At 43.4% G+C, this 27,369-nt stretch overlaps 2 protein-coding genes across 5 annotated transcripts in view; one reads left to right on the forward strand and one right to left on the reverse strand.

Annotated features, from left to right (window-relative positions):
• The first annotated feature begins 1,151 nt into the window (after nt 1–1,151).
• On the forward strand, nt 1,152–6,733 carry LOC306938328 (mediator of RNA polymerase II transcription subunit 30). The gene is made up of 5 exons (XM_079522448.1): nt 1,152–1,309; nt 2,040–2,289; nt 3,642–3,800; nt 4,083–4,172; nt 5,476–6,733. Exons 2-5 carry the CDS (start codon nt 2,047–2,049, stop codon nt 5,569–5,571), a joined length of 588 nt encoding a protein of 195 aa, XP_079378574.1. The 5' UTR covers nt 1,152–1,309; nt 2,040–2,046; the 3' UTR covers nt 5,572–6,733.
• Nucleotides 6,734–8,138: 1,405 nt separating this feature from the next.
• ext1c (exostoses (multiple) 1c) overlaps nt 8,139–27,369 on the reverse strand; it is a 136,346-nt gene continuing 117,115 nt past the window's right edge. For 3 of the 4 annotated variants that reach the window (XM_079522813.1, XM_079522815.1, XM_079522814.1), the window contains exons 5-12: nt 22,012–22,131; nt 18,775–18,907; nt 17,466–17,584; nt 15,657–15,752; nt 14,102–14,188; nt 13,659–13,819; nt 9,804–9,993; nt 8,139–9,251 (exon numbers count right to left, since the gene is read on the reverse strand). In XM_079522813.1, the coding sequence (XP_079378939.1) occupies nt 9,066–9,251; nt 9,804–9,993; nt 13,659–13,819; nt 14,102–14,188; nt 15,657–15,752; nt 17,466–17,584; nt 18,775–18,907; nt 22,012–22,131 (1,092 nt within the window). In that variant the 3' untranslated portion in view covers nt 8,139–9,065. The remainder of the gene's footprint in view (nt 9,252–9,803; nt 9,994–13,658; nt 13,820–14,101; nt 14,189–15,656; nt 15,753–17,465; nt 17,585–18,774; nt 18,908–22,011; nt 22,132–27,369) is intronic. The other variant, XM_079522816.1, reaches the window with a different exon arrangement.

Below are 27,369 nucleotides of genomic sequence, written 5' to 3' on the forward strand. Positions count from 1 at the left end.
AACAAACCAACGTCCTCCTGCTGCTAGCTTTTAGTTTTAGTTTTATTATTAAAGTGTTTTCAAACGAAACCTTTTATAATTTTAGTTTTAACTTAGTTGTCAACAGTCCGCAAGCGAACATATGGGTTGTGCACATGCGCACTGCTGCTGGAGCGTGCGTGCACGTACCATAAATGGTCAATAGGGGGCGCCATTGTAAAGTAACACAAGTATTGGCTTCAAAATGTACTTTAAAGTAGCAAAAGTAGAAAGTACTCATTATGCAGAATGTCCCGTTTCAAATGTTTAAACTTCCTTTGAAAATAGCAGATCTACAAGCTCACGATGGGTCACATCGTGATTCGCAACGCATTGTGAGCTTGTAGATATTTTCAAATGGCTGAAATGTGGGCTGAAGTGGTTAATGCAAACTGCAAAGTAACTAAAATAAATGTAGTGGAGGAGTAAAAGTACAATATTTGGATCTGAGATCATAGTGGAGTTTGAATGATTGATTGATTGATTGATGACATTAGATTTCACAGTATGTAGAATGGGTAGGTATATTTTAAACGAAAGCACAAGTCAATACAAAAACTGTTACTGTGGACTACACTGACCTGACACCGTGATTAAGCAGCTTGTTTACAACAACAGGATCCACCAATTTAGACCAAATATACACATACACATCTATGAGTATCTAATATCTATGATGTACTTCATGGTTATTTTCCACCACTGCCCCCCACTCATAGACTGTAGCCCCCATCAGTGTTAGGCAGTAGTTACTAGAAATGTGAATCCCCCACCAGCCCCTTTTCCCCTCACTGTATACTGTATGTTTTCCCCCCTTTTTACCTCATCTATAATGATTTCCTGTTTTTGGCTATATAGAAGTGTATATTTCTACGTCTCTAAATGAATTGAACATGGTGGACGGTGGACCCTATTGTAAACAAGTGTAATGCTTTATGGCGTCGTCCACAGTTAAGTGGAGTTGTGCCTGAAATGTACTGTAATTCTCCAATCTGTTAATAAATACTTCAATCAATCCTAAGTAATATTGCCCAACACTGGGCCCGCAGGCCCCATGAGTGCCTACAACAAAGTGAGGTATATGACCTCTCCTTATTTAATACTCCTTGATTTCAACCAGGAAGTGACGTAATTGTACAAAAAGAAAATCATGCTGCTGGGAAAAAAATCTGCATGTATGTTCCCTCTGTCCAGAAATAAATCAGTAAACAACATAATCCTATGGTTTTCGCTGCCAACTACGCAAGCCCCTGTGTGTCGATAATAACGTTTGGTTGAAGAGCTTATTGAGGTAAGATGTTACAATTGGTTGATTGATTGAACATTTTATTTCACCGTATGTAGAATGATATGGGTACATTTCAAACGTAAGCAGAAGTAAATACAAAACCAAAACCTAAGACTTGTTTACGTCAGGGTCCTCCATTTTCAATTAATCAGAACATTTATAGACATACAAATATACACGCTTTCCTCTGTGTAGTAGTGTAGTGTGTAACTAACCAGCTAGACAGACGGGATGCTGCTGCGCTCGTTGCTTTCATTGTTTCGTTGTTTGAACCTCGCGTATATAATACGTCACCGTACGACGGCGTCGCGCGCCAAAATTGCCCGATCTAAAAAGCCCACACAAGGACTGTGGAGGGTGGCCTCACGACGATGCGATGCGTTGAGAGCTTGTAGATCGTTTATTTTCAGAGTAGGCACATAACACAATGTATATTCCATATTTCCATACTGTACACGTTTTCCCCCTTTTTTACGGAAAATGGAGGACCCTGATATATTTACTGTCTTAGTGCTTGTTATGGTTTTATCCTCGTAGCAGTTTTTGTATTGACTTGCGCTTTCGTTTGAAATGTAATGTCATCAATCAATATTAACCACAATGCTGTTTGTGGAGTGAGAGTCAGTCTCATGCAAACATTTGTCAAAATGTGTTTTTTTTTTAAAGAAACATAGCAATAACAGAAAGCAGCTCCTTTAGCCATTCCATAATTTCCTCTCCCCCCCACCCCCAGTCAAGTGATGTCAGCCTCCTCCTTACCCCAGAAGATGGGGATGGGGATCATCCCACCACCCCAGCAGCAGCAGCAGCAACAGCCTCACTTGCCCCCCAGTGCAGCCTCGGGACCGGCCCTGCCCCCGCTGCCGCCCCAGGGAGCACTGCGAGAGATCTCACCCGTGTTCCTGTGTCGCATCGGGCAGGAGACCGTCCAAGACATTGTCACTCGCACCATGGAGATCTTCCAGTTAACACGGGCCACACAGGTACTAAACTGGACACCGGGGGCCCTATTTTCGTCAGCGCCGTACACCTTATGCCTAAACTTCAAACATTTTGAAATTAGCCGATCTATATAGACACGTTGTGAGCTTATAGAACGGCTCTTTCGAACGATTTATTTATTATTATAATTTGTATTATTATATTATCCCATTCTGGACGGGAACCCGTTTTGGTGTTTTAACTAAGCATTATGTTATACTTTAGCTATTGAAAAATAGCAGATCTACAAGCTCATAGCGCGCCACCGAGTGGCGCGCTACGAGCTTGTAGGTCTGCTATTTTTGAAAAATCGTGAAAATGCGGCACAGATCTTTGAATATATATATTCTTTCAGAGCGAACGTTTTTTTTATTTCGACGTCAGGCCTAAATGGGTTATAGTAACAAAAAGGCAAAGAAGTTTGGGGATAAGGGGTAAGGGACTGATGAAAATAGGGCCCTGGGTGGGTCTCTAGGGGTGGGAAGGGAATTGCTACCGTTTTTTAATTTCCTACAAATGCCATTAGAGATTCTGCTAATCGATTCTTTAATTCCCTTATTGAATGCAGGTCCATTTTCAGTGTGGAAAAAAAGAGTAGGAATGCCCATGTTTTCAACTGTTTCATTATCTACCTGTCAAATACATACACACACACATTTATTTATTTATTTATTTGTGACATCATTGTTTTGCAATGAGCAAATTCCAGAAAAACATGCTGGCATTGATGAAAGGAATTGATGAGCTCGGAGACATACAATTTCTATTCTCAGAGTTAACGATTCAGTTTCCCATCCTTATTCTTCTGTCTGCACGCAGGCTTCCTACCTTTACCATGTACCTGTCAAACTACTACAATAACATTAAAGCCACAAACACAACACCTGAGGGAGCTCCAGTGACCTCCTTCAACCCAGATTCGGCACAAACATGGCGTTAAATTCGTTCTACTGCTATGCCACCAGAATGTGGAATGCTCTACCAACAGGCATCAAAAAGTGTGATTCAAGAGTCCTTATCCTTCAAAACTGCCACTGCAACCCCCCTACTGTTTACTATAAATATATTTTTTTATTGCTAACTAGTGTTGATCATGTCTTGCATATTATTGTATATTATATATATATATATATTGTATGTCTTTTTGCAAACTGTTAATAAAGTATTCAATTAATCTAGTCAGTCTTTCCCTGAGTGAATAACTCCCTTTCCCAGAATTGTCATTATTGCCCTTTTAAATGAAGTGAAAATGTGGAATGTCTTTAATAAAACCCCAATGCATAGTGGAACAGAATATTAAATTCATTGTCCTTGAAATCCAGAGACAAACGGGTGTGTGTTTGTCCGTCCGTAGCTTCCTAACGGTGTGACACAGAGCCAGGCCATGTACCAGGACCGCTTTGGGAAGCTGCAGGAACACCTACGCCAGCTGGCCCTGCTGTTCCGAAAGCTCCGACTCCTCTATGAACGCTGCGTGGAGATGACCTCTGACCTGCAGGAGGATCCGGCAGAGGTCAGTTATTTTTTTCTTATTTTTTTGTCTACACTAAAAATAAATCTCTATGCCAAATTGCCAATGTGGAAAATGTCCCCCCCCCCTTTCCAAAATCTTCATAGTCTTTCCCTTTCTTCTTTTGCCTTCTTTATTGCAGATATTTCTTTATTGTAGATCTACAAGCTCAAAATGCATCGCAATGCAACATGTTTGTAGCTTATCTACATGCTTGTAGATAAGCTACTGTAATTGTCGTGAAGTGTTTTTTCTAAGAATGTATTTGTGCATTTTCATCCTCAGCTGGTTCCTTACAAAGCGGAGGAGATTGCTGGGATCCGAGTGGAGCCCTGTAGTCCTGGTGTCGCCGAGGAGAGACAAGAAGTTCTTGAGGTCTGTACCTGAATCTTGACACACACACAAACAGACTGGAGTCTAAATCCCATAATATGTCCCATGATACTCCAATGTGACCATTCCTCTGGGATAATATTGGGAGTTGACTAGTGGATAGCCTAGCTAGTGGATAGCCTGGATAGCCTAACACACGGGAGTCACGTTGCAATTTTCTAGTGATTGTCCAAACGACCCCTGACCACTGGTGTACGGTGTCGTCGGTGTGTTTAAAAATGTAAAACTATGGCAAACTGTCATAACACCCTACACGCCTGCCCCATATTGATGGTAATAATTGTTGTCACAATTATTACATAATCGTCTAATCGCAATTAATTGAAATAATCTCTTTGTATATTTCAGTTATTTGTCATGTCTGCCCTGTGCACTTTATACTACGAAGCCTAAAACAGAAATGTAATTTCTATTCAATACCCAAAACACAGATCGTTAATCGCAATTATTTGTTTGACAATTAATCGTCAATGTAATTGTGACAGCGATACTTATTGGCTAATCGGTCTGTGTGCGAGGCTCACAAACAAAGCTACTGACTTACCGTGTCATAACTGGGCTGTGAAATTACACCGCAAATGGCCTCTAGGTGGCAGCATGAACTCTGAAAGAGGCCAAGTCAGTGGACCAGCAGGATGGATGAGTCTTTCTCTTGCCTTTTCTTTTCTCTTTATAGGAGCATTTAGCCCAAAATAAATATTGATATGTATTCCGCTCATTAACTCATGTCTTGAGAGCTAGTTAGTTAATAGAATACCTTAAATACAGAACTTGAGTAATATAATGGCAAAAAAGAAATGCTATGGGCATGTAATATCCCTCTGCTTCACTGAGAGATGCAAATAACAAAAAGTTATGTTTTTACTTAGTGCGTGACTGATTCAAAATAAAGCAATACAATTTTACAACCAATATTTGCAATGTAAACCACTGCTCCCATCAAAATGCAGTTCAGAGATGTCCTCCAGTGAACTGCCCCATTTTAACAGTTTAACCACATGAACGCTAGCATCCCAAAACTAGGCATTGGGTGAAAATAGCCCAACTTCAAGCTCATAACTCGTCTCAATGCGATGTGTTGTGAAATGGTAGATCGACTAATTTTGACGAAGAGATTTGGCGTGGAGGGGAGGGGGGGGGGGGGGGGGGGGATCAAGTAAAACCCCTGGGGGACCCCGGTCATTGAGGTAGATTTTAAGTGAGTGCTTAAGACCATAATTCTCATGTCCTACATTGTGAAGCTTGCTGATGCTCATGTGTGTCTGTCATGTCATCCACCCTGCAGAAAGTGCGTCAGAAGAACCAGGAGATGAAGGTTCTGATGGACCAGATGAGGAACCTGCTGTGGGACGTCAACGCAATGCTGACGCTCAGGAAGTGACATCACTTGACACCTGGATGGACAGGGCTTACATACAGACTGCCAATGAAGCAATGGCTTGGTGGAGGTGGAGGGGGACATGACATGTTACACCGGGGCTCCACCGGGCGCGTCAGCGAACTAGAGGTTCGCTCCCCTCCCTTCCTCTCTCGCTCTCTCACCCCCTTATCCCTCTCTCTCCCCTCTTCTCCTCTCCTCCTCCCCTCTACTCACTCCCACTTATACCGGCTTTAGCGGTTTACATGACCCTTACTGGTCCATTCGGTTCCATATGTACACTGTACCGAATCACTGTCCTGTAAGGGTCCATTTGGAACCCCCTCAAGGAGCCCTGGACCCCACCTTGAGAACCACTGGTGTAGAGTTTTGAGTGGTCGAAGCTGTTTGTTGGATTTCTCAACTCCCTTCCTCGCACGCGATGGAGATGCAAAGACGTGACAATTGAATCAGAAAGGATTAAGGCTGTTCGAGGAGGAGAACATTTCACTCCAGTACCTTCCATCGCCCTCTGGACGCTGGCTGGCCTGTGATTGTCAGCACGTTAGGGTTAACTTTTTTCTTTTAAGGGATTATTTTTTTCCTTCTCATAAATATTCAAATAAGTCTTTAACCATCTATCTATGTCACATTTCTTCACGCAGTTCATATTTTTGAATTGAAACCCTAGTTGCCTTGGGTGGAAATGCATAAAACATACAGTACCATCTTCATGGTGGCGTGCCCACAAGTGCTGGATGGGGACCAGGTAGATTTGAATTCATTGGAGTTAATTCTTCCAGAAAGCACAAGCTCATCAGATGACGAACAACAGGAGGATTTGCCCTTCAGATCCTTTGTTTGTATTACAAACATTAGCCTGATGGGTTTAGGGGGTTTGAATCTAAATTAGCCCCTTGGCAGCTATGTATCTCAGGTTATGTGTGTGTGTGTGTGTGTGTGTGTGTCTGGTGCAAGACGGGACTGAAAGAGTGTACACACCTGTGTATGCATTTGATTAATGAGATTAGCTGCCTGTTTGCAAGGCAACACACCTGTTTACTTTCAGGTTGTTGAGACTTGCTAGCTGGTGATTTATTTTTGTAAAATGTTCATTTGGGTTCTTTTTTTCTACAGAATAAAATCTCCTTTCTAATGAAATCTCAGAACATGGTTATATATTGTCCACTCTATATTACAGTTCCTAAATGGCAAAATAAGCAATTACTAATATGCACATGTATTGTTTTTCAGCTGGTATTTTTAGCTAACACCAAATGTACCAAATGCAGTAGTAGTTTGTCTTTGTAGTTTTCGATGGGGCTGGTTCATGCTGTGTATCTCACTTGATTGTCCTCCAGGACCTGGATTTATGATCAGAATAATCAACGTAATCAATTATTTAAAAAATATGGATTGGCAGATCTACAGGCTCATAAAGCATTGCAATGTGACTCGTTGTGAGCTTGTAGATTGGCTACTATGTTTGCATGACACTTAAACTTTTGTATGATGAAGTATAAAGTAGAGATTTAGTGGTTAATTACGCAGACAAATTGATTTAGTTTATTATAAAAAAATAATCAATTAGAATTTGTTTCTATAAATAATATACAAATTTAAAAACAAATATGCAAAAGTAACCAATAGAATAATCACAAATATAATCAATAGTTGCATTGCAGCCCTAGATCAGTTACGATATTGTCAATTGCAATTGTTCCTCTCAGAGCTCACATTTGGGTCCCAATCAACGGGTTGAGAAACGTTGGTCGTAGATTCCTGGTTTAATTACCGTTCTATCGATTAGGTCCAAGGAAGACCATGACTAGTTGCAGTGACTGATTACTTTATTAATCATTCACTAGCGCAATTTGTTTCCTTCTCCCATACTGTGAATAATGTACCTACATATCCATTAGATTTGAAGTCGTGTCGTGGTGGTCCGGGCACGCTAGGCTGCAATGCCAGCCCGACAGCGTGTCGCGGGTTTGAATCCCCGCGACCCCCGATGACCTTTGCTGTGTGTCACTCCCCATCTCTTTCCCCATTTCCTATCAGTCTATTGTCCTATCAATAAAGACCAAAAATAAATAAAAAAATAAAAGATTTGAAATCAATTTGGGTAAAGGAATATGCCAAGTGTAATCTCGCAAGACAGATTCTGCTTCACTGCCTTAAAGGACCACTTCACCACTTTTCAACTTCTCTTCCTATAATTGGTCCTAACTAATGTTCATGATAAAATACCACAATTTTTTCCTACTCAGTCTGTGTCTCTTAGGAGCAGTACTTAGGGCAGTTCAGAAACCCGTCCACCAGTGACATCATCGATGGTGAATCCAAGCTAATAGAAATGGCAGGCTTTCTTTTCCTGAAAAGTTGCAATGCAAAAGTTGAAGCCATCGTTCTCACGATAATAAAAATCTAAATATATTTGAAAACAAAAAAATCTGCCTAATGATGATGTCACTGGTGGACGGGTGTCCGAACTGCCCAAAGCCCTCCTATGAGACAGACTGAGTAGGAAAAAATGGTGGTGTTTTATCATGAACATTAGTGAGGACCAATTATATGAAGAGATGTTGAAAAGTGGTGAAGTGGTCCTTTAAGCGTAGTGTTGTTAGTAGGAATAAACAGAATCACTACGGAGGAAGTGGACAAAGAAAGGGGAGGAGCCAAGCCAAATTCCTGTTAACTACTTTCGACAGGAAAAGACGGTGACAAAACATACCCCCCCCCATTTTTTTTTTACAAATGGGTTCCCACTTCCCAGATTGTGCCAAGTGTAATACATTATGAGTAACACCACAAAGTGCCATGCCAGGTTATTTGCATTTAGAAATGATTTCTTTTTAATTGGATTTAACAGCTACATTGAGGATGTGAAGTGATCCGGTTCCTTGGAGATGTTCCCAGCACACAATGATGTTAGAATGAGTTGACAGCCAGAGTGCGTGGCACCGATACCAGTGCCCTGGGTGTCTGACATTCCTTTCCTTCCCGTTGTCACAGCAATGGCACTGACACTAGAAATATTTCTGTTTTGTTTTGTTTTAATAGATTGTCTGTTCTCAAATGAGAGACCAATCACAGCCTCTTTTAAGGCCCCTGACGTTACCTCCAAAAGCTTTTTTCCTGGATCCATTTTGCAGCTCATAGCGCTACTGGTCCCATATATATATATATATATACTTTATTTATTCCTGTCTGCTGGAAGGTCCTAGACAGTCCTCCAGGGCCTGTCATAAGCAAACCGCTGTGTGTTTGCCTGCAAGTCAATCGTTCTGTGACTCTGTCCATATCACAGGCTTTTTCAGACTGTCATCCCACGCCTTTCACCGTTTGCTCTGCTCATTTGTCTGCCCGTACCAACAGTCCTCTGTTGTTCCGGGTCATACACAATGAAATCCTCAGTGTCAAAATGGACTCTATATAAACCATAAACCATTTTGACACTCTCAGTGTTCAAATGAATACTGAGGGATTGTTGCAGCGTGCCTGTTTGTCTCTCAGCTTCATGCTCGCTCTAGGTCTTTGTACTTCTTCCGGAGGACGGACACCTGATCCTTGAAGAGCACGGGGTCCAGACGGAACTGGGAGTGGACCAGGGGCATGTAGCCAAACCAGCTGGCAAACGTGTTGACGCACTCCTGCCGCTGGCTGAAGTGCTCCGGGTTGGCCCACGGGGCGCTCTTCGTACCCTAGAGAAGAGGTCATGACAGTGGGATTGTCATCATGGTATACAGCATGCCTAGAATCCTATGCTGCGTTCACACAAACTGCACAATTTCAGTTAAAATTGAATGTTATGGTTTTCTTTAGAAACCTTGAACGTGAATAGTAAATTAATATAGAGGGTATGCGCATGCATAAAGTGAATGGTAAATGGAGGGGCAAATCGAGTGTCAAAGTGACTTGACAAAGTGAGTTTAATGTCGTTTAACGTTGTTTAATGCAATCAGGACTTTTCTGTTTGGATGTATGGGCTATCAAGGCCACTCAGTAGGCGTTCCCGCATAACTTCCGGGTATGATGATGATGTCACGCGCATAACTTCTATTGGCCAAAGTTTGCCTTTATTGCCTTATAGTGAACATTACATTCTCATTTGTCAACAATTCCTTAGTAATCATTATAAAAAATTAAGTAACAAGTAGCACTCAAAAACAACGACAACTAGCAACATGTTTTGCTGGTGAATGAGAGAAAATAATCAAAAAGCATCAGTGATCTAGTGATGCCACTGCACTGACCATAGTGATGTTGCTGACCTGTGGGCTGGGCAGCTCCTTGTACTGTTTCCTTTGAGCCACTTTGATTGGTGGCAGGTGCGTTACTGAGGAGACCAGAAAGTTCATCAGTATGTCCTCACAGTTGGAGGTGTGGTCCACCAACGCCCGCAGGGCAGGGGGAAGGTAGTGGGAAAACAGGTAGTGGTAGTACCTACACGTAGAGACAGCACAGGAGAGATATGGATCATGGATGTGTGTATATTGATATTATAATATGGAATAAAGTAATGTTAAGTTTCTTATAGTTTCCATCCCCTCTGGGTTTGCCCATTGGGTGAGCCCATTGGAGAAAAGGAGTAAATGGTGCATTTATATAGCGCCTTTATCCAAGGCGCTTTACAGAGATTGTGCATTACATTCACCCATTCACACACACATTCATACACCGATGGCAACGGAAACCATGCAAGGCACCAACCAGCACATCGGCAGCAATTAGGGGTTCAGTGTCTTGCTCAAGGACACTTCGACACTAACTCTGGGGGAGCCCGGGTTCGAACTGGCAACCTTGCGGTTGCCATCCAGGCACTCTACCCCTGAGCCACCGAAGTAGGTAAATAGCAGATCTACAAGATCATTGTGCGCCGCATCATGCTATGTTGTGAGCTTGAAACTATTCTTTTTTTTGCTGGGGGTCCACTGGAGTCTCCAGAACCCACTTTGAGGGGGGGGGGGGGGGGGGGGGGGGGGGGGGAGACCATCCAAAGCGGTAACTTAGTACCCTAAAGTGTAAGTTTATTTATGCATGACTACACTAGATTGCTAATAGATGGATACATCGTCCTTCCAATACCTCTATTGGAAGGACAAGGACAGGTAGACTTGGAATCTGATTCATAATCCTCATGTACTTCTGGTCACATACTCTCACACTATTTCCTTGTGTCCTTCTGTTCCTTAATTATTCTCCTTTTCACTTTGAAATTCACATCATTATTCTGGCTTGTGTTCAAATTCACATCATTATTCTGGCTTGTGTTCAAATTCAATCATCCTTTTCCATGGATTGTTCCCCTCTTGTGATTGTTTTCCTCAATGTTACTGTGCGTGTGTAATCTGGGCGTATGATTGAGTGATTGTGTCTATTTTTTTGTTATACAGTTTATTTTTTATTTCTAGCACATCAATTTCATTTCTATGAGATTTCATATTGTAACTTTTAGTCTGTGAGCCAGGACCCCAATTATTTTCACAACAGTTGTTTACATGCAAAGCACCACTATGACTTTCAGAATCGCAAATTTATTCATTCATTATTTCTTTTTGACATGCACTAAGTGAGACAAATCGAATATCGTGCAGGTTCCACCCCCAGTTCATTTATTCCGTAAGCTAGGACCCCAAATTTACCATCTAGGGGGGAATAATTCTCACTGTGATTTTTGGAAGGTACAATATACACCTATACCAATAATATTGCAGCGGTGGTAGCCTTCTGTGTGTTATTATCAATCCATTCATAACACACATTTAGAATTTTGCCTATACCTGTACATCGAACCGAAGCATTCTACTTCAAACTGATGATTCTCTCTAATTATTGACCATATCTTTTTGAAAAACGGTAGGCTATAGTGGGCATAGCTCAGACTATTATGCCATTACTGGCTGTGACAACATAGTGACTATACATTACCATGATTACCGGTACATAGTAGATTCTAAGGAAATGTATTATGAAATTCAATAAACGAAATAGCCTAATGTAAGTGTGTAAGTATTAAGTAATACATTCTACAAATTCTAAATCCTAACAGTTCTCTCTATAACATGTGTTGCTATACATATAGCTATAGTCTAAACTTGACAGTATTTCAAAAGTCCATCAAATGGACAAATATTTAAAAAGATTTAAATTAAATCATGACTGTAAAGGGCTTGATTTCATTCATTGCATGATACTACGTGCAACAAATTATATCAAGCCCAGGCATTATTTAACTGAAATATAGGAGTGGTGCATAAATAAAGGCTTTCGCCTTTATTTTATATTTTTCTTTATGGAGGGATAGACAGGAAATGGGGAGAGAGATGGGGGGAAGACATGCAGTAAAGGCCGTCGGGATCAGGGGTCGAACCCGCAGCACACTGCCAGACTGGATTAACAGCCAAGGTGCCTGGACCGCTGAGCCACGGCCCAGGCCAGAGCCACTTATTCCATTCTGTTACTTTATCCAACCTTATAACTGATACAGTACCGATAGAGCAGACACATGATGACATCATTATATGGGCACATTTCCTAATAATGATGACTCAATCAGGCAAGCTGGTACAGTAGGTACACTTACCCTTCTTGAGATTCTAACTACCTTTTCTGTAGAATTTCTTAACCTCAGACTTCCCAGTAACTGACAACATTGACACACTTCCACGGAACAGTGCACAAAGGCTTAGTGCACTGTTCCGTGTAAAACAATACAAAATGTTCACTTTGCTACATTACCAAATGCATGGTGAGGGACCACATGTAATACCTTTACGGACCACCAGTGGGCCACAGACCACCTGTTGATAGCATAACTAACTAGAGAAAGTGCCCTTCTGGGCACAGGTCTCCACCAGGAGGATAGGACTGTGTGAGATGTTTGGCAAAATGTTTAGGATTAATATAAACATGTTTGAGGCATTTTGTTCCAAAAATGTGTTTTGCAAAAATCAACCTGTTGGTGGCGCTATAACAGGCCAATGTGAAAAGTGTGGGATATATTCCTCAGCCTAGTAAGAAAATGTGTGAAAGATTTCACGTAAATTGCATGCTGCGTTCATGATTTGAGGCTTTTGTTCAAAACAGGGCAATCTTGCAAACTGAAAGCTAATTATAGCCAATTAGGATGGAATATGAAATATCGGACAGATCCGACTTGAGCACATGACCATAGAGATAGTGTGTAACGATTTGTGAGATTTTTGGACAGAATCTGGAGGAGTAATAGCAAAAAATGTGTTTTACAAAAGTCGGCCTCCTGGTGGCGCTATAAAAGGCAGATGCGGAAAATGCAGGTCAACGGTTTGTCCTTGGCCTCTAGGGAGTGTGCATGCAACGTTTTACGCAGATCGGTGCAGTTTTAGGTAAAACATGTGAAAAGCTGCCTCATGGTGGCGCTATAACAGGCCGTTCTGGAAAATGTGGGGCAGAGGTTCATCGTTGGCATCCAGGGAGTGTGTGTGCAAAGTTTGGCATCGACCGGGTTAACGGTGCCGGAGATTAGCTGGTAACGGACGGACGGAAGGACACACACACGGACACACGGACGGACACACACACGGACGGAGTGCAAAACATACTCTCTCCCCATGCCTTCGGCCTGGTGGAGACAACTACTGGATCTGTGAAAGAGTTGTTTCTGAAACAATCAGGTAGCTGGTATACATACATAGGCATGCACGCACGCACGCACGCACACACACACGCACACGCACACACATAATTTTGTCTTGATTGTAATTGTTCCACTTTTGCTTTGTCAATGTTAACGTATGTTTTCTCATGCCAATAAAGCCCTTTGAATTGAATTAAATTAGCTACCATTGGTGAAATGCTATTACATATTTTTCTAGCTCTAGAGAGCCTAAAAAACATTCATCATCAGCATTATTCCCCTCAGATCACGGTACCAACCAACCCTGCTGGCTCACAGACTTTTTATTCAGCTTGTTTTGGGCAGAGACTATTAGCAGGATGCGGAGCAATGGACATTTTGGCAAAGGCCACAAGTTGAACTTGAACTACTGTAGCACATGCCTCTCCCCACCGAACAAGACACTTAAGTACAACCCATGATCCGATTGAAGCACGGTGCATCGTCCCTGTACCTGTGGTAGAAGGCAGCTCCAGTGAGGACGATGGAATAGTCGTTGGTCCATTTGGACGTGTAGCCCCAGGCCTGCTTCAGCGGGTCCCAGAAGTGACTCCTGGGAGGGTAGCCCACGATGCGGTCCGGGAAGCTCTGCCACACCAAGAAGGCAAAGTTCACCTGAAACAAACATGGAATGCTTCAATGTCTACCATGTTTCGTTATATGCACTCCTATGGACTTTGTCTATGATTATAATTATTACTTTTGACACATTTGCAAGCTCAGGAACACGCACGCACGCACGCACGCACGCACGCACGCACGCACGCACGCACGCACGCACGCACACACACACGCACGCACGCACACACGCACACACGCACACACGCAAACACACACACACACACACACACACACACACACACACACACACACACACACACACACACACACACACACCTCACTGGTCAGCAGAACTGTATCCTCATCCAGACTCAGCACCGCCTCTGTCTCTATGGCAACGTGGGGCAGGAACCGACTGGTTGTCTGTGAGAAATGGAAGGAGAGGTGAATGTGTGAATGTGCACCACTCCTGTATGCATGCTCTGTGCCGTGGTCATCATGTTAAAGGATCAGTGCATGTCTGTACAGAATCATTCCTAAACATTTACCCCCATTAATGGCAAAATGTTTTGTTATCTTGCCTTTGTTTATATTTTCTCCAAAGTCAATGAATTTAGCAGAAAATCTTTCAATTTATATTTAGTTTGTAAATTAATCAATCCTTACTCAACAGACTATTTTCAGCTACTGCCTTTGAAATGCATTAGACGCAACAAAAGTGTAACTTTGACAAAAACAGAATCATACAACGATTATGTTTATGTTGGATTACCCATCCCAAGCACTTTCTTCTGTCCACAGGCCCTTAAAATGTCTTACAAAGCCTTAAATTCATATTTATTTGAAAGGGGCCTTAACAATATTATATCTTTGATATTTTCGGAGGTGATGTATTCCCAATCTCATCATACTGTTCCGAGTTAAGGAATAAACTGAAAGAAAACCAAGTATCACAAGGATCCTTTTAAAATAGCACCCGCCTGTGGCAAACTGCAGCAGGACAGTAGATACCAGAGAGTGCCGTCAGCAAGTTGAGGGTTTTTCCTGTAATTATACCTTTTATTGTTCCTAGTATTGATGACGATTTGTATTGTACTGTATGTCTTGTATGTTCTGATTAGGAATTGAATACTGTACATAGAGGACCACAATGGCCTTTCCTGTGTTATACTTGCGTATGTGTACTTGCTGTACTGTTTGCAATTTGGGTAAATGCTTTGGGTAAGTTTAACGATAAATTACTTGAGAAAAGTGAATACTCAACATGGTTAAAATATAATTATGCCAGTAATCTCTCTGAAGCAGCAGTATTACAGTATGTTAATTTTCGTTTTAAGTTTGGTCTTACATTTCATTCTTCTTCAATAGTCTCTTGCACACAATGCAAACCTTCTCTATCACAAAAATATTTTGTGATAGGTGTGACAGGAGAAGACACAAAATACAAGGAATGAAAAACCATCCATCACTCTATTTTCACTTGCCCAATAAAGACATTTTTTTTCGGTCAAGAACCTTCAGGCATAATCTGTATGTCTGAAGAAGAGTTCGGTGTGGAAGTCCGCCTCTAAGAGTGTTTCCAAACGAACCATTGAACGTGCATTGTATGTAAATATGTATGGTTTCATGGTCTGTGACTGTGATACACAGATATGCGCAAAAGCACGGATATTTGAAGGATTTCTTCTTCTTTTTTTAACAGACAGGCCCCCAAAAGAAGACATGTCAGTCAGGGTAAAAGAGGACAAAAGTTTCTGGGATTAGAGACAGGAAGAAGAACAGAAATGGGCTACAGAAACAGACCAGCTGAGTGTCAACCTGTCATGGTGTCACTCAGAGGCCAGGGTGAGTGAGAGTATGAGTTAGGATTGGAAAGGACAGTGACCCTCACCTTCCTTCTTCCATCTGTCACAGTGAGGGGGACAGGCATGGGCGGCCATTTACTCCTATGGGGAGTCGGCTTCTCACTGTTCCACAGAATGATGATCTGGGGGAGGCGGAGAGAATCACAGAGGAGCAGAGACTCATTAGATGGGCTAATTAAACTGTTCAGCTCACAGGCGTTCCTGACATAATATTTCTTCAGTTCATTACGTTAGCTCATTTCCAAAGCTACGTGATCGCAGCAGGAATGGAGTAACTTTTGCAACAATTACGTGTGGTGAAAAATATACAGCAATTTGATTGTTATCAATCTCAGTTTTTGTGTTCTATATCAGGGGTTCTCAACCCGTGGGTCGCGACCCCTCGGGGGGGGTCGCCAAATTATTTTGGGGGGTCCCCAAATTATTTTAAAAAAAAAGTTTTTTTCTTTTTTTTTCAACTGAATGGCTGGAAAATAGAAATGAAGAGTTTACATATAGTACACATAGTACATGCATACACCTTCCCTAATGGTTATATCTGGTTTCAGTATTTATTTATGGTGTATTGTCTCTATTATTAAGGTTATTGTAGCAGTCAATTTATATTGTGGGTCGGGAGGGGGAGGGGCGGGGGTCCCGAGACATTGCCAAAGCATTTCCGGCGGTCCCCGGCCAAAAACTTTGAGAACCCCTGTTCTATATCATGATGACATTTTCCACATTATAAGTATATCTTCGAAAATCTAGGCACCAGGTGGTGCAGTGGAAAAAGGTTATTGCCCACCACCGTGTAAGGAGACTATATAATAGGGGTTTAATCCTCTGCCGTGCTTCCGGCTTGGCCAGGCTCTCCAACGAACACAACTGCCTGTGTTTGAGCGATCTCTGTCACGGCACTAGCAAACCTCTACAAATTGGAGGGTGCAGCAGGGAGTAGAACTAGGTCAGTCTGCCAGCATGTAACCCTCTATGTGTTCCGCCTTTACAGTGAAACCCACTGTCAGGTGAAAAGAAGCGGCTGGTGGCTCCATATGTATTGGAGGAGAGGTGTTTGTCTACACCCTCCCACATAGCCTCGGTACCCAGGCTTTTATTTTCGTTCGCGTTCGGCTCAAAAAAATGAAAGCCTGGGGGAACGTGACACATTTCCTGGTCTAGGAGAGTGGGAGTGAACTACAGTGTAGAGGGGCGTCGCTTTCCTCCGAACCAATATTCTCCAGCGCAAGTCTCTGCCGCGACCCGCCCCTCTAGACCAGGGGTTCTCAACCCGTGGGTCGCGACCCCTCGGGGGGTCGCCAAATTATTTTAGGGGGTCCCCAAATTATTTAAAAAAAAAAAAAATTAAAAAGGATTTTTTTTTTTTTTTTCACGATGTTTCAAAAATAGCAGACCTACAAGCTTGTAGCGCGCCACTCGGTGGCGCGCTATGAGCTTGTAGATCTGCTATTTCTAAATAGCTAAATTATAACAATGCTTAAAACACCAAAAGGGGTTCCCGCCCAAAATGGTTTAAGGTTATTGTAGCAGTCAATTTATATTGGGGGTCGGGAGGGGGCGGGGCGGGGGTCCCGAGACGTTGCCAAAGCATTTTCGGGGGTCCCCGGCCAAAAACGTTGAGAACCCCTGTTCTAGACCAGAAAGCATGCTGGCTAGGCCAGGCTACACATCCCACATGACCAAATATAGGGGTCAGCAGTGACAGCAGGGACTACACGTGGGTGGGGAAAATTGGGAATTGGCATAACAACTACATTTGGAGAAAAGGGGGAAAAGGACTCGCTAATTTACCTACAGTATGACCAGTATTAAAAGAACTCAGTGATTTTCCAGGTTACCTGTGAACAGTATTTGGACTTGGAGACCACCTGGAGCAACTTCATGATTGGCTGAGACTGGGAGACCAATGGGGAGACAGCATGGATGACAGCCGTGAACTCCTGTCCTGGACTCACCCCTGTGGGAGATCGTATCGAAAAATAGAAAGACGAAAGGCACGTGGTTAGGACGGCCCGTAAATCATTTTTGACAGGCATTTAGTCCAGGCATTTTAGACCTAAAATGTGGGTCAACCTCACACAAATTGCAACAAAAACAAATGCAATGGATGGCGTGTCCTTGTTATGTTCTGAATGAGATGGGACAACAGTCCTTGTTATGTTCTGAATGAGATGGGACAAGTCTGATGTCCTTTGTAGGAAGGGAACGTTTTGATAATGGCCTATATATGATCCTACCAAAAACAGATGTGTCAGTGACGAGCCCACATGGTTGTGCATGCTAGGTTTGACCATGCTGTGGTTTCTCCTTTATCTAACTATACATATGTCTAGTGTCTACACAACACATTGTCTGTCCTGATGAAGGTCGAATAGACCGAAACGTTGAATAAAGAGCAAAAAGTTTTCTGACAGTGTGCGGGACCCTTCTTTGTTTTTCAAAGATAACCTCTTTTAGTGTTTACACAATACATCTAACTGAACTGCTGTGATAAACCATGACCGAGATAAATACAACTAACTAACTACTTCTGCATCTATCTATCTATGTATCTATCAATAAGTCTATCACTATAGTATCAATCTACATCCATCTGTCTATTGTCTATTCATCTATCTCTACAGTATCATCCAAGAGTTGATTCTGGTGACGTTTTCTCTGTCTACAGATCTGCTTGCAAATAACACTGATGATCATACAGTCTCTCCACATTACCTGAAAGTGCTTGAAGGTTGACACGATTAAATGTAGCATTAGATAATGCCACATGAAATAATCATTGGCATTGGCTGCCATTTTCAATTTCTTGTATTTCAGGATTTCCCTTTTGGATTATACATGAACACTTTCTGTTTTTCATAAATAGAATAGAAAATAGATGATACTTTATATGCATAGGATGCAACTAAAATGTATTTTGTGTGAGGTGAAGTTACAGTACATTATTGGCTGGACTAATGTGTGTAAAGTTGCAAGATTGAATTATCTATTCATTTGTGATCTGGGAATTCAAGCGTATTCTCCTCTTAAACTCATTTAAACTTTGTGAAATGCAAACATGTCAATGCTGGAGCCTTTGTTCAGTGAAGCGAGGTGTGCATTTACCTAGTCCCAGGCAGTAGAAAGAAAAAATGAGGCAGTATTTACCTAGTCCCAGGTAGTAGAAAGGAAAATGAGCCAAGTGTGTGGAGTATTCTGGCAGGACCAACAGGCCTCCTGGAAGGGCGTTCCACATGTACCTGTTCCTCGAGATGTGGGAGAACACGCGGTCCTTTATGATCTGCAGAAGTGACATTAACACAATTATTTAACAACTTCGGCCCTATTATATACTTCAATTACCTGTATGGCTGTACAAGCTTGGTCCCCACCCTTTTTCCCTCGACAACAAATCTCTTCGCTGAAAATAGCTGATGTCACAACATGGCGTGCTGCATCGCGTTTTGAGCTTGTAGATTGGCTATTTTCGCCAATGTTTGCCTATTTTTGCCAAAGGTTCGCCTCAAATCAAATCAAACGTAATTTCTATAGAACGTTTACAACAGCCCAAAGCTGACCGAAGTGCTGAACAAGGTAAAAAAACAAATCAAAGCAAAATAAACATCAAAGGCAAGAAACACGGACACGACAAAAAAATATAGAACAAGAAGATGCATTAACACAGAACAAAATATACAAAGACAGGAGAGCTCATGTGCAATTAAAAGCAACATGCCCAGAATAGATGCACTCTGTGGTTCAACTGGATTATACTTTTGTGATATCTTTGAAAAACGAAATGTAATATTTTGATTGATTTAGATTGTATTGTTTGCCTACCACTACTAATGACATGCCAATAATAGGAATGCCAGGTTGAAAGTGCGTAATTAAAGGCTCCATTTTCACACTCAGGATCCATCTGTCTGTGCAGGGATTAGTCTTGGCAACACTGTGGCATGCGAGTTGGGGGAAAGAGATGGTGTGTGGGTGGAGAACAGTGATTTGGACGTCGATGGTGAGACGCAAACCAGATGAAATGAATATATCACGTTTGCAGGTTTTGTGACGAGGTGTTCGTTTCACAGAAACCCGGGCCAAACTCATTATCTCCTCTAAGGCCGATAATGAGTGTCTGGTGATTCATTTTTCATTAAAAAAAAAGTCCCATGTTCAACACAAGCACTGGCACGCTCTGGTTTACCTGCTGATCCGCAATCCTTTTGTTTTGGTAGAAAGAAAATGTTGCTGGCAATGACATGTCCTATGAGGGCTGTGTTTGTGCATGTACCCACGTGGATATTAGAATCAATCTTATCAATTTACCCTTGTATGACACCCAAATACACTAACACATACACGTGAACTCCTGCGTAGTGTCTATCTATGAACACCACTGAATGCCACTGTACACCAGAACAGTTTTCATAATTTCCACTGCCTTTATAATTACTTTACACGTCTCTTGATGTTGTTATCAATATTCATCATTCAGTATGTACTTCTAATTACTTTTGCTGTATTCTTATTCCCCGATGGGCTAAAACTGGAGCTTGTGTGATGACAGATGTCTGCACATCTGGAGCGTCAAAGACAAAGGAAGAGCATTTTGGCAGTTTCCTCATCTTCACACCAAGCTGAGCATTATTAAGTTGGAACCCCTGCCATGTTGCCTTCTTTTATCGAATGTTTAACCCATTAAGACCGGGAATACGGCATCTGCGCCACATTAGATTTCTTTGGCTATTATTGAGAAATCGTGAAAATCTTTGAATAATATATTCTTTCACAGCGAACCTTTTTAACTCATATCTCTGCTTCTGGGGGGTCCCTGGAACAACATATTTTCAGATGGGGGTCATCGGCGGCCAAATACTATATCCTTTTGGGGGTCCCACTGATAGGGAAACAGGGTTTTCAGAAAACTGTCACGATTTAGAAGACATTCGTAGAATCGGCCTCAGGTCTTAATGAGTTAAACACGTGCACTGGCAGTTCAGTCACAGCGCGATCAATCACACGTACGTGTGCGACGTACAGTCAGTGTCTCTGACAGCACTGTGATCAATGCGCTTCCCCACCTCCAGTGGTTTACACAAGTACTGTATAATTTTGAGGTACCTTTACTTTATTTCAGTATTTCATTGATACTTTAACCGTTTGGCCGCCAGGATTAATTAATTAATTCACTGTAATTCAGCTCACAGCATGTCGCGATGTGATGCAGTGTGAGCTTGTAGATCGGCTATCTCTGTGTTTTTGGTACTTTAACTTTGGTAGTACGCCTATATTTGATGCCAATCAAGTCAAACTTTGAATACTTTTACTTAAGCAAAAACATATATGATCTGAGTACCACTTCTTCCAAAAATGGCAGTCACTTCACTTGTCTGGTAATATAGTGCTTAATGCACTTCCCCACTTCCGCCAGCAGGCGTCAGTGTATCAGCAGCACCAGCGTGATGCCATCACCCACTCCGGCCCAGAGACTCATTAACCTCAGGCTCACTGCACAGCTGTCTCCCAGGGGAGAGAGGTTCCCCCTACACGCTGTATGTACATAAGCAGCTTATCGCCAACCTCCAGAAACCTCTCGTCTTTATCTTTAAACCCGCCAGCAGCCAATAACACCAGGGGCGGACAGAGTTTTTTCTTCTTTTTTTTCCCCACACACATAAATGGTCTGCATTTCTATCAGTGCAAAGCCGAACGAACCTTCAGTGGGCTGATGTGTTTCAGGTTTCACAAAGCTGAGCGAGGGCAGTTAAATTTGGCGTTTCCTCACATATTTCGCATCCAATAGCTACCAAGGGAGATGCTGGGGGCGTATGTAAAAATATACAAAAACATAAGCCTGCCTGGTGACACAGGTTCCCAACCTTTTCTGAATCAGTGCCCTCTTGAAAATCTCGAAGGCATTCACATCCACATTCAGGTGGTCCACGTGCATTAACAGTGTGTTTTGATCAATCAATCAATTTGATCAATCAACATGGATCAATGGAACTGACATAGTTTACTTGAAGTTCCTATTTAAAAGCATCTCTATGAAAACAACATTTTCAAGGTTTTCAAGGCCAAGACATTTTCTTGACGTATTTTTTTTACTATCAATACAAATCTTTTATTGTTTTTTTTTGTCTCCACCAGGCCGAAGGCATGGGGAGAATACTCGTTTTGCACTCCATCCGTCCGTGTGTGTGTGTGTGTGTGCGTGCGTGCGTGCGTGCGTGCCGTGCGTGCGTGCGTGCGTGCGTGTCAGTGTGTGTGTGTGTGACTGTGTCCGTCCATCCGTCCGTCCGTCTGTGTACAGCTAATCTCCAGCATCGTTAACCCGGTCGATGCCAAATTTTTCACAAACACTCGTGCGTGCGTGCGTGCGTGCGTGCGTCGTGTCAGACTGACCTCCAGTGTGGTGAGGACTATCTTGTCCACAGAGGAGAAGTAAGCCTCCCACAACATCTGGGTCTTCTGTCTCAGAGCCAGGATTCTCTCGTTCCCCACTGCCCTCACTGTGGACGGCACCTGGACACAGAGACAGAGGACACAGAGGACAGAGAGGACAGAAAGGGACATTAGTACATAGCTACTCTAGCTGTCACAAGGGAGTGTCCAAATTGAACTTTTGGTTTCATTTGTACGTTCAGAAGTATAGTAAGTAACTATAGTATTTTTTTTACTATTTTGAAAAACATTTTAAAATAGTTCAAATAGCCGATCTACAAACTCACAACGTGTCGATGTAGATTGGCTAGTTGAACTATTTTAGAAGTTTAGTAAGGCGCAGACAAGATAGGGCATCTCTACCCCTCTTCCAAGTCACAATCCCTGCTAGGCCAAGGCAGATGTTGTACTTATTATTAGTACTAATACTTCAGGAAATACTACTTGTCCAGCAGTAGGACTCCAGGTGTAGTCTCGTGTTGCCAGACTGTTGCCTCTCACAATTTTCAAATGATTCCTGTCTGGAGCAACGGAAGCTCTGATCATGAGTAAAATATAAAGCAGAAGTGAAGCCTCCTCCCCACTCACAAGTTTACAGTTGCACACATTTATCCTAATATAAATAGAAATCATCTAAGCATATATAGCTTGTTGCTTAGCAGAAAAGGAAATTAAAAAAATAAAATGTAAAGATATTTTAAAATCTATATTCATCAACGGAAATGCCAGCTTCCTTACTCGGATTTCGGGAGGTGTAGTTCCAGACTCTATATACGTAGCATTCGGAGATTGTGGAATAGTTGTCTGGCTACACGAGACTGTGTTCCTTACAGTTTTATATTGTTTTGACCAGGCCTGGAATTTCCTCATTTTAATCACAAGGCCACATGGCATGGATTCATTTGAAGTTAAAATGTCAGATTCTCAACAGAAGACACTAGTCTTTAAAAACGGTGTAAGATAAAACTCTGAGGAAAGAGGCAGAGGATTTAACCAAGGCCACTGTGGCCTCATGGGAATATGATGCTTTGAGGGGCAGGTGAAATTATTCACATAGTCCATCATGCAAATTGGTTCAAATAACATGGCCTGGGCCGTGGCTCAGCGGTCCAGGCACCTTGGCTGGTAACCCAGTCTGGCAGTGTGCCGCCGGCCGCGGGTTCGACTCCCGATCCCAACGGCCTTTACTGCATGTCACTCCCCCATCTCTCTCCCCATTTCCTGTCAGCCTACTGTCTGTCCCTCTATATAAAATAAAGGCGGAAGCCGCAAAAATAAATTAATAATAAATAACATTTTATCTATTGTCTTTATGGAAGAAAAAATAAATGCGACAATAACTGTGGGGGGGGGGGGGGGTATGGGGATGGGTAAGGGGAGAAAAGGGCAAGTGCTACGGCAAGTTTTGGAACCAGAAGGGAGAAGAGTTTGGGATGCGTGGAGCATACGTTGTCCCAGCGTTTTTAGCGCTTCAGGTACTTAGACCTTAATTAGTTAATAAGACGAGGGTTATTGGGTCGAGGGTTTTGAGTGAATTATCTAAATTGATTCATTGGCTTTGGAGAGTTAATCCCAGTGGTTCCGTCTAATTGGTGCAAAGCAGCGGGGAACAAAGTGCCAGTAGCTAACTCCTATAAACCCAGAGCCTTAACACATCTATGAAGAAGAGCCCGGGAAGGCATGCCGCCTACTCCTCTCTCTCTCTCTCTCTCTCTCTCTTTCTCTCTCATTCTCATTCTCTCGTTCTCTCGTTCTCTCGTTCTCTCATTCTCTCTCTCTCTCTCTCTCTCTCTCTCTCTCTCTCTCTCTCTCCCTCTCTCTCTCTCTCTCTCTCTCTCTCTCTCTCTGTGTTCAGAGTGACCTACTACAGGACAGTGGTGCAACGTGGGCTGTGGGAGGTGTCCTGTGTATGGCGGGGGAGCATGGGGAACTAATTCTCTCGTTTTCATTTTTAATATTTATTCTTAAGTTTTAACGAAGCATGTGAAATTATGTGATTTGGTGCTGAGTTGCGGCAGTATTCAATAAAGGTACCTTTAAAATCTCTCTCTCTCTCTCTCTCTCTCATTCTCTCTCTCTCTCTCTCTCTCTCTCTCTCGTTCTCTCTCTCTCTCTCGTCTCTCTCGTTCTCTCTCTCTCTCTCTCTCTCTCTCTCTCTCTCTCTCTCTCTCCTCTCTCTCTCTATCTCTCTCTCTCTCTCTCTCTCTCTCTCTCTCTCTCTCTCTCTCTCTCTCTCTCTCTCTCTCTCTCTTTCTCCCCATCCTTTGATTCTGTTCCCTTATCTCTGTCCCTTACTCCCTGCCTCAACCCGTCGCTCTGTCTTCTCCTCCACATCTCATCTGTGGCATCAACACTCCCTCTCTCTCTCTCCGCCCATGTCTCTCTTCCAAGCAACTCCCTCCCTGCTTGTCCCCCCCCCTCCTCCTCCTCCTCCTCCTCCTCTGCCTCCCTGCCTCTTCTCTTCTCGATCGGCGGATCTAAAGGACATCTTGTCCTCTGTGTGGTCGTCAGCCTGTCTGAACTGTCTGGCCTCATTCAACAGCCGTCTTCAAGAGCCCTTCAAAAACTCAGCCCCACTCATCCTTAACCTTGCACCGCAAAAAGTCTGAAAGTATGTGTGTGTGTGTGTGTGTGTGTGTGTGTGTGTGTGTGTGTGTGTGTGTGTGTGTGTGTGTGTGTGTGTGTGTGTGTGTGTGTGTGTGTGTGTGTGTGTGAGTGCGCGTGACTACATGTGCATGTGTATAGAATGTTTGTACGTGTGTAAAGTGGGTGGCGGCGCTGCTTGATAAGGTCAATCCCATTTCATTTCAGCCAATTCTGTAGCGATTTGAAAATGCGTGCGCGCTCTGTGCTCCCCGGGCTTATTCCTGTTCATTAGCTGAGAGGCGTTTCCTGTGTCCCGCGGATCGATCCAGAACTGGACATAATGTGATTTGTGAGGGAGCGAGATGAAGGCTGCAGGGAGGCACAGTGTTTGTGAGGGAGTGAGATGAAGGCTGCATGAGGGAGCGAGATGAAGGCTGCATGGAGGCACAGTGTTTGTGAGGGAGCGAGATGAAGGCTGCATGGAGGCACAGTGTTTGTGAAGGAGCGAGATGAAGGCTGCATGCATGGGGCTGCAGCGAGATGAAGGCTGCATGGAGGGGGCTGCAGGGAGATGAAGGCTGCATGGAGGGGGCTGCAGGGAGATGAAGGCTGCATGCATGGGGCTGCAGGGAGATGAAGGCTGCATGCATGGGGCTGCAGCGAGATGAAGGCTGCATGGAGGGGGCTGCAGGGAGATGAAGGCTGCATGGAGGGGGCTGCAGGGAGATGAAGGCTGCATGCATGGGGCTGCAGGGAGATGAAGGCTGCATGCATGGGGCTGCAGGGAGATGAAGGCTGCAGGGAGATGAAGGCTGCATGCATGGGGCTGCAGGGAGATGAAGGCTGCAGGGAGATGAAGGCTGCATGCATGGGGCTGCAGGGAGATGAAGGCTGCATGCATGGGGCTGCAGGGAGATGAAGGCTGCATGCAGGGGGCTGCAGGGAGATGAAGGCTGCATGCATGGGGCTGCAGGGAGATGAAGGCTGCATGCATGGGGCTGCAGGGAGATGAAGGCTGCATGCATGGGGCTGCAGGGAGATGAAGGCTGCAGGCATGGGGCTGCAGGGAGATGAAGGCTGCATGCATGGGGCTGCAGGGAGATGAAGGCTGCATGCATGGGGCTGCAGGGAGATGAAGGCTGCAGGCATGGGGCTGCATGGAGGCACAGTGTTTGTGAGGGAGCGAGATGGGGCTGCAGGGAGATGAAGGCTGCATGGATGGGGCTGCATGGAGGCACAGTGTTTGTGAGGGAGCGAGATGGGGCTGCAGGGAGATGAAGGCTGCATGCATGGGGCTGCATGGAGGCACAGTGTTTGTGAGGGAGTGAGATGGGGCTGCAGGGAGATGAAGGCTGCATGCATGGGGCTGCAGGGAGGCACAGGCTGCGTTCGAATTGCTAGGGTTGTTCCCTACTCCCTACTCCCCATATGGGGATCCAGACTCAGTGGACTCAAAGAGTGATGAATTCGGACAATACTCCCTGTATGGGGAGCACCGACTCTGACGTCAATATCGGTAGAGGGCGCTATAGGTCTGCGGGTTCATGTACTTTTTATTTGCATTGTAATCCCCATAGGGTTTTTTCCCTCCTTTATATACTCTATGGTTTTTTCAGATCGCCTCATAAAGAACTGTATGAAAAATAAACAAATCATCCCGGCCGTTTCACTCATTTGGATATGAAGAATCAACTGACTACAAGAAACCAGTCAAAACGCTGCTGCTGAATTTTCGCTAGGAACAGACTGTATCAAATTAGTGACTGCAGGCTGTCACCTCCCTGCAAGGACAGTTTGTTAAATTATTTTTAAATTCATGGATGAATAAAGAAAAAATAGGTTAATGAAAATATGTTTGCAGGCATTTAGGCCTATATATATGTCTATTTTAAAAAGGATATTCTTTTAAAATAACATAGGCCTATGATTATTATCAATAAATGAATATTATATCCATTATCCAGCAATATGAAAACAGTGCACCACCTTGACAATATGAAAATATCAGCAGCATGATTATGAACCCCCGCTAATCCTGGGGGGCCACCCCCCCCCCAGGATTAGCGGGGGTTCATACGTCAAAAATACGTCAAAAATACGCAGACGCGTGCATGTGCGCTCAAGAGCGAGCTTGCGCAATGCATTATGGGGCAGATTTGCTTCGCTGTATTTTTGTAGTGACCATCGGATGGTCCCTACAATTCCCGGTGCATTGTGGGATACTTCAGTCCACTACATTAGGGTGCAAAAATGCTCACTACATATTCGGACACTATAACAAAATGGCGGAACCCCAAAGTAGTGCACTATATGGGGCATAGGGAATGAATTCGAACGCAGCCACTGTGTTTGTGAGGGAGCAAGATGAAGGCTGCATTTGTATTATTTCAAATGGTTCTCCCATCACTGACAAATCAGCAGTAGCAAACTGTTTCAACAATTTTTTCACCAACATCGCCACACAATTAGTAAATAAACTCCCCCCCGCACTCTGGTCTGTATGGCTCTGATCACATCAACACTCATTATACAAAACTAGGGGCTCAAAAAGACTCCTTCTCAATAAAACCGGTAAAAACTGAAGATGTGCTAAAAAAAACTAAGCACCCCTGCAGCCAAACAAGGCCACCGGACATGACAATATCCCAACCAGATTCCTCAGAGACGCAGCTGTCTCCATAGCCCCAATAATAGCCCACATTACAAATGTATCCATCAGCCAATGCCGCGTTC

Source organism: Electrona antarctica (genome assembly GCF_951216825.1).
Source record: "Electrona antarctica genome assembly, chromosome: 15".
Lineage (NCBI taxonomy): Eukaryota > Metazoa > Chordata > Actinopteri > Myctophiformes > Myctophidae > Electrona > Electrona antarctica.

Coding starts and splice junctions, on each gene's coding strand:
- LOC306938328 (XM_079522448.1), top strand. CDS start 2,047: ATGTCAGCCTCCTCCTTACCCCAGAAGATGGGGATGGGGATCATCCCA. Junction 2,290..3,641: donor AGTTAACACGGGCCACACAG/GTACTAAACTGG, acceptor GTCCGTCCGTAG/CTTCCTAACGGTGTGACACA. Junction 4,173..5,475: donor AGAGACAAGAAGTTCTTGAG/GTCTGTACCTGA, acceptor TCCACCCTGCAG/AAAGTGCGTCAGAAGAACCA.